The following is a 17,981-nucleotide window of genomic DNA, read 5'->3' on the forward strand; positions in this document are numbered from 1 at the left end:
GAATGAAATCCCATTGTTCTGCTTGTGTCCACTGAGGGGCAGTATAAGGTTAGTGCATTTCCTCTGTGCACACCTAATTCTCACTGCTAGTATTAAGACCTACACTGTAGCAGAATGATACTGATACAGACTGATGGCAGGTATGCCATGGTTCTCATGACATAATTAAGTGAGAAAGAGGGCTGGGCACCTTAGAGAGCATACACCTCACATTGCAGCCACCAGACCAGAGTCTTCCATTCAGGGAAAAGATCGATAACAAAGGGGGGTGGGAGGGGGGAAGGTAATATTCTTGGGCCCCAGCAAATATGGCATGACTTTTTGTTGCAGTGAGATTTAAAAACTGGTACCACAATTAGGAGACTTAGTCTTGAGAAACTGATTAAAACACAAGTGGGAAGCTGAGTAAAATGGTCCAAAAGTTGTTAAGGAAGCATGTACCTAAATATATTAGGATAGGACATCGACATAGTAGCAGGTGTCAACAATTCTACTTTCTCAGGAAAGTTACATTGAAGGAGGTATAGTTATATAGTTATTCTGGTTTTAAGAAAACAAAGGCTTAATTCTAATGTTTCTATATCTGCGCGTGTATGCGTATGTGTGTGATAATGTGCTAGTGCTGACTGCATTATCTGCATTTCTTGCAATAAATAATTTTGAGCTAGTATATGAGAAATGGCTGATGATAGAAGATAAATAAATCAATAAAGGTTAACATTTTCACATGTATCTGGATTATTTGCAACCAAACCATGGAAATCTATTGGCTTGCACATTTAGTCACACATAAAATGGAAATTAGATAAACAATATATTTGCTGGTGGCAGGAATTTTTGCAAAGTCTGAACAGGTCATTGCTAGAGTTAAAAAGTAATTTCCTGCCTCATTAGAGTTGAAATGCCATCCTAATTTTATTGACATATTTTGGGGGGTAAAAAGTGGACATACACAGCAAAGCCACATACATTTCCACCAGTCTTTACTTTGGACTACACCTCGTATTATAATTATATCATGACTGTTTTAGGATGATAGAAATTGCCCAGGGTGGGCAAAAATTTAGAGTAGGGTTTGAGGAGTCACTAACATGCGGACTACCACTGTTTTCCATAGACACAGAGACGCCTGGGTGGGGTTGCCATTGTTCTGCTAAGAACCCCATGCTGGGGGTCTGTGTATTAATGTGTTTAGTTGAACCAGATAAAGTGTCTTTTGTCTTCACCATTCTTCAAGTCTTGGCTGATGTTGGTGTGTGAGTTGCAATGACCTGTTATAATCACTGAAGGTGTTCTGCTGGAAAAGGAGGGATATTAACGGGGATACTCAGGCTGAGTACCGAGTTCCGTTACACTAACAAACGAGTTATTTACCTGTCAAATCCTCCTCTGAAGTTTGACCCACCCTAGATTTGCCAGTGTTACCGAACTTAGACAAATAATGTACTTTGATTTTATAGTAAACTAAATCTCAAATGCTACTTATTTGCTTTGGTTTGTCCTGCTGCCATCAGTGTAGAACATTTGGATGGGCGGGCAGCCCATAGTAATCCCAGTCCCATACAGTTTTCAGACAAAATTATATATTATTACTCGGGAGTCTAATAGTAGAATTTGATAGCCAACTCTTTTAACATAGGTATTGCATTTCTTAGCATTCTTAAACCCTGAAACATATGGTCTTAAAAGCTACACCAGATTTCCAAAGGGCAAAGCTCCTAAACCCAGGCTTGCTGTCGAACATGAACGTTGCAATCAGTTAACATATGGCAGACTGGTTGTTCAATATGCTTGGTTTATGTCACTACTGTAGGGTACTGTAGGGTATAAATCAATACAATTATTAATAGAAGATGGGGTGGGGGGTTAGGGGGTGTGGTGTTAGCTCTCCTGCTAAGAGTACTTAACTCACAAAAGCAAAGTAATATGGGTTTGTGTGGGCTAATGCATACTGTGTTATGTCTCACAAACAAATACAATCATTATACAATGATCCCCATTCATTTTATTAGTTTCTGACAAGCTAATTACTCTGCACTTGAAAACCGTGATGTATGCAACCTTAATATGACACCATTCAACCACGGAAAGTTTCTATCTTTTTCTACAGTGTAATGGCAATATGAAAACATTTGTCATAATAGTTCTATTTACAAAATCTGTCATTTTATGTTAATTACTTAAAGCCTTTTCCATTTGAAGAGTTTAATGTTACGATTATAAAATAAAAATCCAAATTTCTTTTCTTTTTCTTTTTTTCCCCCGTTAATATACAAAAGAGACAGAGATAAGTAATTTTAATCACATATTCTGTATGTTGTAAGAAAAAAAAAAAATTCATGCCTCTACAGTCTCAGGACATAGTCTCGTTTTTTTTTCTCTAAATCCAAGATTCAGAATTGTTCCAGAATTTATTAGGCAAAAAGTTTGTCTTCAAAAATGGCACAAGTAGATTGAAATGCTTGTCTGCATAGTTTTACAGCAGCGTGATACAAGAGGAGGAAAAATACCTCCAAATTTTTTTACTGTCTGGAAAAACCTTTCGTACCAACCATCTGGTAATTTCGTTGTTTCATTTGCTCTGTAGATATTCTGGTCTACATCCATGTAGATCGCAAAAGTTCATAAATTTCTCTGTCAGTTCCTTCAAGGCCGAAGAGGCAGCAATATAAAAATTATATCATTTTATTTTCTATTCTACCCAGCCTTGTCAAAGTTTGATTTTTTTTTCAGAAAAAAATGTGAATGTGAAAAGATACAAAATAAAAAGAATTGGCTTTCAGTGTTCCCCTATCTTTTGGGGAGAAGAACTGCAGGAGGTGTCGAAGGTGAACAGTCCCATATTAAGGTCCCATATGACACCTAGATGATGTCCTACATAAAGTTTTAGTATTTTTTTAACATTTATTTTTGCTAAAAAGAAAAAAAAAAGTAGTGATTAAACTTGATTGACTTCTTTCAAGAAGTATAGTGATGAAAACAACGTTTCTGAATAAATCAAAAAAATCAACTTCCTCAGTGAAGCTGTCTGGTTTTTCTTTGTTAGAGAACCTGTTTGCACCGATTCATCCTTAAATCTCTTTCACTCAGTACACTGGTAAAACCCATTGCCACGGACAGTTGAAAGAATGTTGCAAGTGCCATTAGCCAGCCAGATGTTCGGTCCAGTCTTGATGCACTAGAAAATCTATAGTGCTATTTCTTAGGTCTTTTGATCTGAGCATATATTGGTTCACCTGAACGGATCTGAGGACAAAACGGAACACAAAATATTTTTGAATGTCACATCATAAAAGCATCAATTTGTTTATTTTTAAAACAGAAAATTGAGTAGGAGACAATCCTAACTATAACTGTACTTTGTAATATTTTCCAAACATGGCGGTTTGATAGAGTGCTCAAGAAGTGCTTTTATCAACATGCCCTGGTGTTTTATTTGCAAGGAGCTCTTGTCACTGTGCACTTGCCTGTACAAACAACACAATGTATGATCCTGCAAAACTGCAGGATTCTCCATAGAATACTAAAATAATGCATGGTAAAATGCCTTTTCCAAGTGCCACCTCTAGTGATGACTGCTGGGAATTGAGAAAAGTGGAAGACTTTTGTCAACTTTAGCCAACCTTGGATTGACACCTAAGTAAAGTAGTCCATACTTGTCTTTTGATTATGTTGGAATTTCAGCGTTACCGAACTTCTAAAAATGATGCATTTTGATCTGTTAGTAAACGAAATCTTAAACGAAATTATCGTTATAAAATGCTCACAAATGACAGATTCACTTTAAGAGCCATTGCATATGTGTTTGTGTATATGTTAGAAAGCGCTCTGTAAATCAGAGATACCATCTTAAACAGGCTTGCCCAATGGTTCTTCTACCTTCAGAGACACTAAATGCAGGTACAATGTTATAGTCTAGGGCAGGGGTAGGCAACCTTTTAGCAGCACTGTGCCGATATAGGATTGTGATTTCCCGTAGCGTGCCGGTCCTATTTTTTTTAAATTGAGGTGTGTATGCTGCCATATTCTGCTTGTGTTATTTTTACTGTAATTGCTTTGTATTGTTGTATTTGTGCGTATATGAGCTATTATATTGTATATGTTCATGAGTAGTTTATGGTATTGTGTATGATACATATGAATGTGGGCTGTGTATGGGGGCTGCTTGTGAATTGTGTGTGTGGATGGATATGTCACGTGTGTTTGGTAGTGTGTGGGGGCTGTTTGGGGTATTGCATGTGAGAGGCTGCATGTGGGGTTGTGTGCATGTATGTGGATTGTTAGTGGTGCTGCGTTTGTGCGGATTGTGTGTATGTTTGTGTGTGGGCTGTCCGTATTATTTGTATGAGGGGAGGGTTATTCTGCATTTCTGTGTATATCTAACAGTGTGGGAGACCAAGCCGACCAGGTACTGGTCAAGGACAGGAGCTGCAACAACAACTGCGAGCTGCTCTAATACTGTGTGGATTCCCATTCACAAGTGCTGGAATGAAGTGCTCTGAGATCACTTCCTATGTGCTGCAATGCATAAATTGAGGATTGTCCTTCACCACCCCTTCAAATTTGCAGATATCTGAAGTTTTACTGGGACTCCTGATAGGCCAGAGCCTGTTTGGCTCTAGCAGCCTTGAGTGCCGTGCAATGGCACCTCGAGTGCCGTGCATGGCACTAGTGCCGTAGGTTGCCTACCCCTGGTCTAGGGCGTCTAGGGCGTTAGCAGTCTCCTATCCTCTTGGGTTGTACCTGATTTTACTTTAGTGTCCCTTGAAATGATCATAGCACTATCTGCATTTTATGAGATTACTAAAATAAGGGAATTGTTTATAATGTATTGTGTATGCAGCAAAGTGTTATGTGTTATCCAAATATAAACACATCAGTGCGGATACTTTCAACAAATAGTCTCTTTGAAATGGTCCAAACTCTAAAATTTTTATTCAGCAAAAGTGTGTTGTGGCATCAATTTGCGAAACTTCAAGCTGGTATTTTTTAGCTTTGTTATTTTGGATCAAAGCTGCAATTAAAAGAGCTGGTTCTTTTTGAAAGCTAAACAACATCTTAGTGCGACAAAATATTCCAAAGCTTCAAGAAATTATATTTGTTTATAAACTATTGCTCAAATAAAATTAATTGTCTTTCCCCATGAAAAATATCAATATTTACCAGTATATAACATTTTATATCAATCAATCTCCCAGATGTGTTATCCTTATTATATATATGTCCCCACTCTTAGCCTTTCAGCAACCTCTTATATCTTCTTCCACCACCTAAACCAGCGGTGGTCAACCTTTTAATACCTACCGCCCACTTTTGTATCTTTGTTGATGGTAAAATTTCCTTACCGCACACTAGTGCCACATAACTAATATTATAGCGCAATTTTATTTATTTCTTTTTAAAAAATTTTTTTAGAAAGTAGGGTTTTTTAGCTTTTTTTTTAAAATATGTACTTAAATATTTCTATTTTTTTTTCCTTTATTTTCTATGTGTGTCTGTCAGGTGCTGTGTGTGTGTGTGTGTGTGTGTGTGTGTGAAGAGTGCTGTATCTGTGTGTGTGTGTGTTTGCATGTAAAGGGTTTAGTGTTTGTGTGTGAGAGGTTCAGTGTGTGTGAGGGGGCAGTGTATGTGAAGGGTGCTGTGTGTGTGAAGGATGCTGTGTGTGTGAGAGAGTGGCTGTGTGTGTGAGAGAGTGGCTGTGTGTGTGAGGTGGCAGTGTGTGTGTGAGGGGGCAGTGTGTGTGTGTGAAGTGTGCTGTGTGTATGAAGGGTGCAGTGTGTGTGAGGGGGCAGTGTGAGGTAGTGTGTGAGGGGTGCAGTGTGTGTCAGGGGGTGGTGCGTGTGAGGGGGCAGTGTGTGTGTGTATATGTGTGTGTGAGGGGGCAGTCTGTGTGTTTGAGGTTCAGTATGTGTGAGAGGAAGTCTGTGTGGGTGTGTGAGGGGGCAGTCTGTGTGTGTGTGTGAAGGTCAGTCTGTGTATATGGGGGTGGTAATGTGTGCGAGGAGGCAGTGTGTGTATGTGAGGGGTGTAGTGTGTGTTTGTGTGTGGTGCATAGGGTCTATGCTGTGTGTAGGTGGGTGAGATGTGAAAATCTATCTTAATGTATCTTAATGTCTCCCTCTCCCTTCTTCTTACCTTTAACCAGGGAGCTGTGGTGGTCCAGTGGTGGCATGTTCACTGTAGCCTGCAGCTCCTTGAGCTGCAGGCTGACTCTTTTGTCCTTCTGCGAGCACAGCACTGTAACGGAGCATTGCCATGGTAACGTGCGGCAATACTCAGACCAGACTGCTCACACGAAAACACACCTCCCAGGCCCTTCCCTCCCACTGCTGGAACTAATTGCCCACTACCGCCCACCTGAAATCCCAAACCGCCCACTAGTGGACTATAGGAAGCAGATTGACTACCCCTGACCTAAACCTTTTTAGCATCCTTCTGTATACAGTTTAATTTTTTGTCTGCAATCCCTGTATCTGTGTCCGTTGGTCTACTATGTGTTTTGCCACATCTACAGTGCCATGGTTAACCTTTTCTGTTAACTACATTTTGACACTCCTCTGTAAATTTCTACAATTCACTGTTTTGTTGACATTTGTTTTCATATTTCTCTTTTAATTTAAGGGAAAGATCGAATTTAACTTGTGAGACAAAGTCACACTTTGCTGCAAGTGGCCTGATTAATGAACTACATATATGGATGCGGCAAGTCCTCGTTACTCCCTGCAATATGCTATTCATGCAGCCTTGAGCATTGCAGTCTCTTTCACATTGCACATGGTTGACTGGCAAATTGTCCTTTGGCAGAGTGAGGATCTGTGTGGGAGCAATGAAAAGTAATTCAAGGTTGTGGTTTAACTTAATCCAACTTTGATAGAGATGGGACTAAAAAGTCTACAAAATGTGTACAAACTTCTATATGTCCATGTGTTGTTTTTACACCTATTTGAAGAAATTTTGTGTAGGTAAATTTCAAAGCTTCTGCATGAATTAAATGCTTTTAGTCGATGTTGAATATATAAAACCCACATTTCACTGCATAGGATACCATTAAACATTTTATCTGTTTGTCTAAGGTAGTCCCAAACATTTTATAGAAAAATATTTTAATTTATATCTGCTTTCAAGTGGTAACATTTCAAATTATATTACTGCTAAATTCCGCATAGATTGAAAAAGAATCACATCACTCAAAATAGTATCTGAGATTGAATATTTAAAAAATAATAATTTACAGCTGTTCCTGGTTTTTGGTCACAAAGGATTAGAAAATCTGAAAATCTGTTCTCATGGCTAAGAGATTGCAAAGTTAACAAAGCATTACTAAAAACACAGTCAGACATCATAAATCAATTAAATTCACAGCTGTTGTAGTCTAAATATTTGAAATATTTCTTAAACATCTGTATTTCTCATGAATCTTCTTGAAGTAGAAGTGTGACTTTTAATTTTAATACACCTGTAGAAGTTTTATGAAAAATGACTATATGCCATGTTGGAGTTTCACTGACATTCCAATTCAATACAAATAAACACAAGACAAAGCAGGGATCATTGTGTCAATTGTATGCCTTTGGACATAGCAAAAGTTGAATAAAGTCATGTTGCTTGTAAGAATCTGTGTATCTATCTCTGCATTTTAAAATATGTCTGTCAGCGGGTGAATATATGATAGGTAGGTGTTGACATTTGTCATTATACGCATGTTTGTAAGTGAGTGTGTCTGTGTTTGTTTACATTTGTCCACATTTTATAATCTCCCTCAAAATAGCTGTGCACCTCTAACATTAAGGTTCTGGATCCATTCCTACTAGTTACTTACTTTGTGAGAAGCTTTTGTTTAAAAAGATAATAATTGTAAATGTTTTAATTAGGCTTTCAAAATTGTAATTACATTTTTTTTATTTTTCTAAATTTTAATTTTTTAACGCTTTGTAACGCTTTCAAAATTGTAATGACCAGTTTGGGTCCCCAGTAAACAACAACGCTATTGATATTCAATACAAGTGCACTTGAATACAACATCACCCTTCTCACATCTTTCTCCACAGTTACTTTAGTTCAAGAAATGTTAAGATGGTGCCAATTTGACATCGACAGAGATTAATTTAAACCCTGGGAAATATAACTTGATTTGCACTAAATGCCTTGTTCGTGCTTCTTCAGAAGTCAGTTGTAGCAGGTGACATCAAACTTAAATTATATTATTCTAAATAGAAAATGAACACTAATAAAAATATTTTGCTTGCAGAAGTGATAATGCTATTATCTCAAACATATATACTATACTAGTGAGAATGTATGATTAGTAGGGAATACCTTAAATGTAGAATTAGATCTGTTTAATTGTAATATTCTATAATAACCCAAGACTAAAGTATTGCCGTATAGGATTCAAATATTTACAAAACTCAGCATTGTTAGATATACTTGAAAAATTACCTTAGAACACCTACACCGGTAATATATGTATTAGCAAAGTAAATATGCACTTTTGTGGTTGTGTTATATATAAATACTATATGTCATCTCTATTTGTTGACTTAATTACTACATTATTACATTTACATTTTACAGCATAGATCATATTCTGGATGAAATGCCCAAGTTTTTCCAGTAGATCACAAAGGTCAATGGTCTACATAGATGGAGCAATACTGAAATGGAGCAAATTAAGTATAAGCACACAAACTGGAAAATCATGCAACAATAGAAACCACACACGAAATACAGAATTGTTTATAGTGGGAAAACAAGTAAATGAGCAAACACTAGGAACAAGCAGACACACTGTGATAAGTTCAACAAACAGACAACAAAGAAACAAAGACACAGTAAGAATAAGAGAAAAGAGACAGATACCTACCCCAAAATGTGCTATCTAGCTACCGACCTGTGGGCATATAGTATCACCACTTGGCTCACCTAGGTCAGTGCAGGATGAGGCCTGAGATGCATCAGGCTAAAATATAAGAAGATAATACTTTTTTTGCAGAGTAGTTAAGAGACAGAAAGAGTTTAGTAATACGCAGAAAAGACGTAAAGTGAAACTAAGATAAATACATATTTGTTTCTCATATATTAAGTAAAACCTACTTATTTTCATGAATTTATTAATATGGATACTTCGATGAAATAATAGCAGAGAAATCATGGGTTGTCTAGAGTCACCAAGAACTCAAATGCTCCTCACCAACAATTACGGGGATTTTTCTGGTTATTTACGGTGATTTTACATGTTAGTACCTCTGATTTCATAAATATCAATAATTTGACCAATAGACTTGTGCACAGTGGAAAGATTAGGTTTGGTTGAATCACCTAATCTGAAAATAAAATTTAGCTTTGGTAGTCCTTTAGTCATCCTTGTGGTGTTTCGGCTTATCTGAATATCATCCGTACAAAATATTTGGGGAAATAATTTGGGCACACCAAAAGGGGTAAAAAATGGGTCAGTCAGTGTACTGCAAAATATATACATGATATAAAGATTATGTATATATTTTGCAGTACAGTAGGTCTATTTTTGCGCCATTTGGTTTACATGTGTTTTTATTGCTTCTCCTTTTTTTTCCTCTCTGTTGGCTAATTCTCATATCGATTTGTGAATACATTCAACATTAAGTGACTGTCCTCTAACCAGGGTTTGACTTGATATATTGGTGCCTTCACTCTCTGGAACGATGTGCCCTCTAAAGGAACAATAATTTGAAGCGAGTAGGAGCAGTTATCCTCTACAATTCAGCTCTTGAGCATCTCTTGATCACATGGAAGAATTTATACTAATTAAAATTTAGCAAAATAACAAAAACTGTGTTACAAAAGTCAAAAAAGCTTCCACCATTAGCTGAGAGAAATGTGTGGAATTTTCCTTACTTTAAGCAAATAGGTCTCGTGAATAGTTTAAACATTTCTTTCTTATACGAGAAACATTTTTTATCTTTAGTTTTCCTTCAAGAATGGTTATTATTCAGAAAAAACATATAATACCGAGGATTTATATAACAGCAATTAAGAGTCTACAGGTTTTAATCTCTATTGACCCCTACATCACCTGGAGATTGGAAAAGGGATTGAGTGGAGTTTAGGAGACACTGGTATGTAATAATACCAGGGGTTGCTAATAGGGCAGAATAAGCTGCAGGCGAAGCAGGCTTTTATCCCAAATGTGGCATGTTGTGCAGCAGAAGGGTCAATATATTCCTTCATCTTTCTGAGGGTGATAACATTTTAAACGTTAGTATATTATAGACAGAAATTTGTTAATATATTCTGTTGTGCATACAAAAAAAATGCTAAGCATCAAATAGTTCTACTTCAATTAATAGTAGAAAGAGGGGCTCTTAAAAAAACAACTTTTTTCGTTTACTAGCTGAATTTGTGACAGTCTGGTATTTCTATAGTCTAGGGATTTGTTTTTTTTTATTATAAGTTTTAATATCTAAGGGTAACTTACTGCATCTTGTTCTACATTTTTACTCGGGCTTTCAAAGCTTTCTTCAAAGATGTCATCTGCATTGGGATCACTTGTGTGAGACGCTGAGGATTTTGATGGAGAGCTTTGCCTTGGAGCTGGTGTTGGCGCTGGGTAGAGAGATGACATTGGCAGTAATTAAAAAGGCACGTCCACGTACTCAAAAGTAAACATCAAGCAAAAATGGGAAAGCATTTTTTAAAAACCTGTTTACTGCACGTATTAAAATGACATTGAGAAGTAACTGTATTTTTCGAGGACACGCTTAGGTAGAGATAAAAGAATCATTTGTTAGACGTTTCATAAAAGGACAAAGACGGCTATGAAATCCATATTTCATTTTATATTACAGATTTGCCTGCCAGAAGTTAAAGAGACTCCATCAAATTCTTTTTGGAGTCAGTGGTTTGAAACTAATAATTTTCTTCTGCAGCCTGTTTGCTGTCTAAACCCGTTCAGAAGTATTTTTCACGAAGAAACAAATACATTTATCATGTGTTGGGAGTTGGTAAATGAGAAATATTTGAACATTGCTAAGGTTGTTTTCATTAGGTTAAACATAAATACACAAGAGTGAAAGGCCGGTGCAAATTAAACAAAAAGCTGCTGGTCACAGTGGAAGATGATCTTGCATAAACCGATACAAAATTATTGATGAATTGACATAGATAACAGGAAATATAGATGTTACCATGTCAGTTTGCCAGTCTCTTCTTGATCTATTGTCCACAAGAATGCTTTAATTGATCCTTTGGGTCACAAAGGGGACGCCCTCTCACCCTCAACACTACACAGGTTACAGAAAATATATAGCAGTAATAATTATTATGTGTAACTAAATATTGATTCTTTAGCGAATCTGGCAAATAGCAATCTAGCCCTTTATTTAGATATTTGCATCAATCATCTCATGGATGAGAGAGTGGACCCACGACTGTATTAGACAATGGTTGGGTGTCAGTCAGTATAGCAAGGGATGAAGTGTACCAAAATATTCTACACTCTCTGTATTGCATACAGAGTTATAGTGCCAGAAGAAGAAAAATCACGACTGGACACCAAGTTGTTTTTTAAAGTTTTGGGAGATGATCCAGCTAGTACTATGGTTTTAGTGGTTGTGAGCCCATCAAATCATTCTAAGGACCTTTAGACACTATATACATACTGAATTCACAGCTAGGCACAATGTGTAATTTACTATAGGTCTACATTTTTGTGTCAAGGGTAATGAATCAAAAAAATCTGTGAGCAGTTTTCTCCACAGTAGTAGTGTCTCATCTATGATTATAAAGGTTAAGAAATGTGTTATTCTGAAAATTAGGATGGTTGAAGTCGTTGTGTGGCCCTAATCGACTCTCCAGCTCACATTCTGAGTCTGTGGTTCTTGACCGTTTATTGTCAGGGAGCCAAATTATGAACATGGATTGTCATATTTCAATTGGAAAATTAACTTGGCGGCCATTCAACTGTAATGCAATTAGCAGTATATATACGCTTTGCAAAAAAACTTAATTAGGCTCTTCCTATTATCAAGTGGACTCTAGAACACTGGGGAAATCACCGCAGCTACAATAACTCACTTACAGTGGACAGTTTCCTCCGGTTCGATGAATATCATGTGCCTGCTCCTGCCAATAGGGTCCTCACAAAAATGACAATAGGGAAACACTTTGGATTCCAAACCAGAGATTAAAGGAGAACTGTCTATTAGGTGGAATGTATGCCATTGAGTAAAACATTGATAATCTAATAATAACTAATAACATTGAAAATAAAATAATAACACTTTTGTAAGTTTTTTTTTATGTGATGCACTTTTTTTCTTTCATGTTTATACTATTTATAGTAAAGATTCAGCAAATTACATCATAATCTCCTCTTCTTTGTATGCTTTCTCTATGCAGACTGCCAGGTGTAAAGGACAGACATTATAACAATGATTGACAGGGAGATAAGATGGAGGCGCCCAGTTGCAGGATAACGTAGTGTGGATTCCTGCATTTCATTTCATTCATTAAATATAGGGACAGAAAAGCATATTATTAAAATTCCTGAGAAGTGATAGTTTCTCTTTAAGAGCCATTGTAGAGGAGACATGATAACTGAAGCCATTTACCGAACATAACAAGACAACAGACAGAACAGTAGAATTAGTTGTGCGTGGTGAATAGGGCCTACGTTGCTCAAGTCATGTATATTTTCATTTGATTGTTAATATTACCAACAAATGGGGAATAGCGTATATTGTTTGATGCAGATTCACGAATGTTACCGACATACAGAGATGTGGAGCTTTTTGTCCCTTGGAAAAAGATTTTCAGAAATTGTAATGTTATAAACCTGATTACCGCAAAGTGAGATAAGGCGTTTTTCTTGGATAATTGGATTTACTGTGTTACAGATATGTTTCAATTACACATTCCTATTTGTTTCAATACCAAGCTTATTATTTTCTCACTTTAATGATCCCTATGAAATCATAGGAAATTAAATACACATCTCAATCTATATTTGTTGGTAATTTATGTTCCCTTGGTAAATACACACATAATTAAAAAGGGAGGGGCACTGATTGCCAAGCAAACCAAAGAGCGAGGTGTATATATAGAGATGTTATATTGAACACTAAATAACTAAGTCTCGATTTTGATTTTGTGAACATAACCTAGTGAACAAAAAGGATGTATTTAAACTTTTTGTCTTCTTTTTCTATAGAGAAAATTGCTTTACCGGTAACTGGGAATTCTGCATCAAAAGTAGCTAAGTGCTAAGAACAGGTATTTGTTGTGGGAATAAAGGTTCAGCATTTTACCAGAAATTGAACAAACGGAATGTAAGACACATAATTCTAAGACCTTGTCAGTCATCACAGGATTTAAAAATAGTCAGTTCGAGATCTAGGCACAGCCCTCACTGGAAGTAGACACAGACAACACACGATGTAGACACAAACAACACTGGAACTAAACACAGCTAGCACAATATGTAGGCACAGTCAGCACTGAAACTTGGCACAGCCTTCACTGGAAGTAGACACAGACCGTACAGGATGTAGACACTAACAATACTGGAACTAAACACAGCAAGCACAATATGTAGGTATAGCCAGCATTAGAACAAGGCACGGGCAACACTGGACAAGACACAGAGAGCACAGGATGTAGACACTAACAACACTAAAACTAAACACAGCTAGCACAATATCTAGGCACAACCAGCACTGGATCTAGGCACTGCCATCATTGGACGTAGACACATAGCTCAGGATGTACACATTAACAACTATGGAACTAAACACAGCTTGCACAATATCTAGGCACAGCCGACGTTGGAATTAGGAACAGTCATCATTGGAAGTAGACACAGACAGCACAGGATGTAGACACAAACAACACTGGAACTAAACACATCTAGCACAATATCTAGGTACAACCAGCACTGGAACAAGGAACAGCCATCATTGGAAGTAGACACACTCAGCATAGGATGTAGACTCAAATAACACTGGAACTAACAACAGCTGGCAAAATATCTACGCACAGCCAGAATTGGAACTAGGCACAGCCATCATTGGAAGTAGACACAGACAGCATAGGATGTAGACACAAACAACACTAGGACTAAACACAGCTGGTAAAATATCTAGGCACAGCCAGCATTGGAACTAGGCACAGCCATCATTGGAAGTAGACACAGACAGCACACAATGTAGACATTAACAACACTGGAACTAAACACATCTAGCACAATATCGAGGCACAGCCAGCTTTGGAACTAGGCACGGCCATCATTGGAAGTAGACACAGACAGCATAGGATGTAGACACAAACAACACTGGAACTAAACACAGCTGGCAAAATATCTAGGCACAGCCGGCGTTGGAACTAATCAGAGCCAGCAACATATCAAAGAACAACCTGGCACAGAAACTAAGCACAGCCTGCACATAATCCAGATACAGCAAGCACAATAAATATCTAAGTACAGTCAGCACAGCATCTAGATATAAACTAGCACACGAACATGGCATTGCCTAAACAAATCTAGGCACAACCAGTGCAGGAACAGGGTTATAGCATTACTGTTTGTATAGAAACAAGGGCTAAGCCAGGAGCGAAGCACATTTATAACGTAAATATTTCCCAGTTACAGTTTTATCCTATCGATTCTCCAAATTATAGGCAGGAAGGAGATAGGAAATAAAATAGTTAAACAAATCCAATACATGTACACGTTTTGTTTCAATTCGTTTCCCTACAAATTTGTTTTGTATCGCTGTGCCATACACAATGTCATTCAGAAATAACTTTATTAACTGTCTCCCTGCACAATGGAAATCAGTAAGGACCAACTTCATAATAAACAGCCGTTTCTCTAAAAGAAAATATGAACCACTTTTTCAGTTATTCTCTTTATTTATTTATTTATTTATTTGCATTATTTTCTTTTTCCGTTTTCCAAAGTGTCCCTTGAAGAAAATTTCAGGAACAGCTGTGAAACGTTTTATGTTGTAACAAAAATAGAATGAAATTGCAAATAGTACAACTGAGGATGTATCCGTGTGTTCTCACTATAGTCACAGTCTGTGGCTAGTGCAGTCCGACATAACTAAAATCTGAAAAAATATATCAATAGATGAATGTTCACAGGTACTAGAGAAAAATAAAAATTTCTATGTGTATTTTAAACCAAATGTTCATGTAATCCAAGACTTTTTTATTTTGAGAAAAACAATATTTGATCTTAAAGATCAGACTATTAGATCCTTTTATATATATTTTATAAATAGCTATATATATATGCACTTAACCCCTTAAGGACACATGACATGTGTGACATGTCATGATTCCCTTTTATTCCAGAAGTTTGGTCCTTAAGGGGTTAAAGGATATGTGATTTTTTACAGCACGCTATTGCTATTACAACCTGTTTTGCTCTGAGATATATTGATTGCATGAAGTCTTCCTATGACATAGAACATCCTCTTTTTTCCTGTGATCAATAAATGAATCTATTTAAGAGTGACAGTGATCAAAGTTTGCTTTTAAGACATTGCAGCGACAATCTATTTACCCTTCCCCATCACATGGTTTGTCAGTACTTTAACAGTGCTTTGGATTACAATCAGTTTTGTCCATTGGCAGATCCTTCTTTAAGGCGTGGATAAAATCCGATTTTTGTAAAAAAGAATAGTGTTTAAATTTTTATTTTTTTCAGGCATTGAGAGTATAGATGTAACACTCTGAACACACAAACAACTTAATCTCAATGAAGTTGTTATGGTGCCTGAAGGTCCTGGGCATCATTTTACATTAAGTGGTTTATGAACAGTTTAACCCCAATGTTGTGAAGATGGCACCCATCTGCTCAGGCCCATGTTTTCTGTCTTTAATAAGGAAGCCTAGGAGAAGCCTAAGACTGTGCGATACTAAGAGTGTCAGCTGATGTTCTCAGTCTGTCACTAGTTTTCCATTCACAGCACCATGTGAGAAAGGTATGGGCCCAGACAACTTGGGGCTAGACAATGGGGACTTCATAAATCTGGGGTGAAACTATTTGTAAATGATTGAACCCGTTAAGGTACTCAGCCCAATGAATACTCGGAGCATTGCTTATAACTGCTCCCAGCAACAAAGAACAAAGAGTGGAGATCTACAGGACATTTGCAGTTGATGCCAACACAGGAAGCAGTGATAGTCAAAAGTGGAATCAGGACATTTGGTTTTAGGGAACAAGAACATGGGCAGATCAGGATCAGGAGTTTTGGAAAAATGATACTGTTTGCAATGGATCTAGCAATGAAACTGGGTCGTAGGTAATACTGAAGATTTGTAGTTCAATCATCACAATGATAGGGGTACAACCAGCAAAATAACTAATTTATTGCATAAAGAGAAAGCAAAACACAGCAAACACTAGAACCATCCATCCTGTAGGAAACCATTGGATTGGCTGAGATCGTCAATTCTGATGCGCTCAACCAAGGAGGTGGGTTGAGCCAAATGCCACCTTGGCCAATCATCATCTCCTCATAGAGAGGCACTTTGGAAAGTTCAGTGTCTCCTGAACGTGCAGCACTGACCCAGGAGGTACCTCTAGTGGCTGCCTCTGGAAGGGGCCCTAGGCGTTAATGTAAATGCTACCTTTTCTCTGAAAAAAAAGTGTTTACATTAAAAGGCCTGCAGGGACTGACTATACTACATTAAGCTATAGTTGTTCTGGTGACTATAGTGTCCCTTTAATCAAAAATAAAATTGCTCAGTTATCGAGAAGGCAATATATAATTAAAAAATAATAATACTGTATAATATCTAGAGCAATCATCATGATAAACAACCAATAAACTAAGACAAATTGAACCCAAGAAGCAATATTTGTTACAATTTATCTACTTCAAAAAAGGAAATTTTCCTGTCAATTGTGAAGCTATTATCACTGCCATATAAACCAAAATATTCAGTTAAGGTTACTGATAATATGTGTTCTTCTGAGCAGATTTTGTAATAGACACTTTGTATCTATAAATATGCTAGCAATTTAGGTATGTAATTATTTAAAATTATTTGCATTGGTTTCAATGGATTTTCGGTTTTTGGCCATTTTTGTTTAATAAGATAGAATATCTTCAATCAGGACTTCACAGAGGCGAAACTGAAATATTTAATTTAGAGGTTTTTGTTTAATTTTAATACTCACGCCTCTCACTAATACTTTTTAGTGTGAAGGACGGATGTTCTGGGTTTAATTTGGAGAATCACGAGGAGCTTGGACAGCCCTAGCCACTACAAGAGGTATGTCGATTTAGGATAGGGAAACGGGGCACTTCCTCGCCCTAATGACTTCAGAGGCCAGGTTACTGAGCATCCTCTATTAACTCAATAGACACAGGAATAGGGCATTATATATACAAATTTACCCAGAACACTGGACCTTAACTAGTTACAGACGGTCCATTTTTTTTAGGGAGAGAATATTGTTTCTATCGTTCTGTATGGAACGATTTTTTTTTGCTAACTGCTGTCACAGCTACTAATTAATTAGTATTTTTGATGTAACTTTGCTGCAACACCAAATGTAAACACGTCGGCTCTAGCAAATCAACCGGATTATTCCTGCTAATTGCTCCAAGCATAGAACTTTAACCTTAATTACTTAAGCTACTACTTTGGCATTGTTAAAATAGCCAAATAGTGATACTATTTATATGCTTCATTTATCAGCACTTTGGATTCACAAGAGTGTAAAATGTTCTAAAACAACTTATAATCAATAAAGTACAGAAATATAAAGAATATTTTTCTACAACACCAAAACCTTATTATGACTATTTGTCTGTCTGTGTATCTATCTATCTATCTATCTATCTATCTATCTATCTGTCTGTCAGTCAGTCTATCTATCTATAATCTGTCTGTCTGTCTGTCTATCTGTCTGTCAGTCTGTCTATCTATCTATAAACTGCCTGTCTATCTGTCTATCTGTCTATCTATCTATCTGTCTGTCAGTCTGT

The 17,981-nt window shown here is 36.9% G+C and overlaps 1 protein-coding gene across 2 annotated transcripts in view; it reads right to left on the minus strand.

The window, feature by feature from the left end:
- Window positions 1-2,917: 2,917 nt before the first annotated feature.
- DAB1 (DAB adaptor protein 1) overlaps window positions 2,918-17,981 on the minus strand; it is a 626,843-nt gene continuing 611,779 nt past the window's right edge. Inside the window, exons 16-18 of one of the 2 annotated variants that reach the window (XM_063427999.1) lie at window positions 10,454-10,581; window positions 8,864-8,959; window positions 2,918-3,246 (exon numbers count right to left, since the gene is read on the minus strand). In XM_063427999.1, the coding sequence (XP_063284069.1) occupies window positions 8,879-8,959; window positions 10,454-10,581 (209 nt within the window). In that variant the 3' untranslated portion in view covers window positions 2,918-3,246; window positions 8,864-8,878. The remainder of the gene's footprint in view (window positions 3,247-8,863; window positions 8,960-10,453; window positions 10,582-17,981) is intronic. The other variant, XM_063427998.1, reaches the window with a different exon arrangement.

Source organism: Pelobates fuscus, chromosome 7 (assembly GCF_036172605.1).
Source record: "Pelobates fuscus isolate aPelFus1 chromosome 7, aPelFus1.pri, whole genome shotgun sequence".
In the NCBI taxonomy this organism is placed as follows: Eukaryota; Metazoa; Chordata; class Amphibia; order Anura; family Pelobatidae; genus Pelobates; species Pelobates fuscus.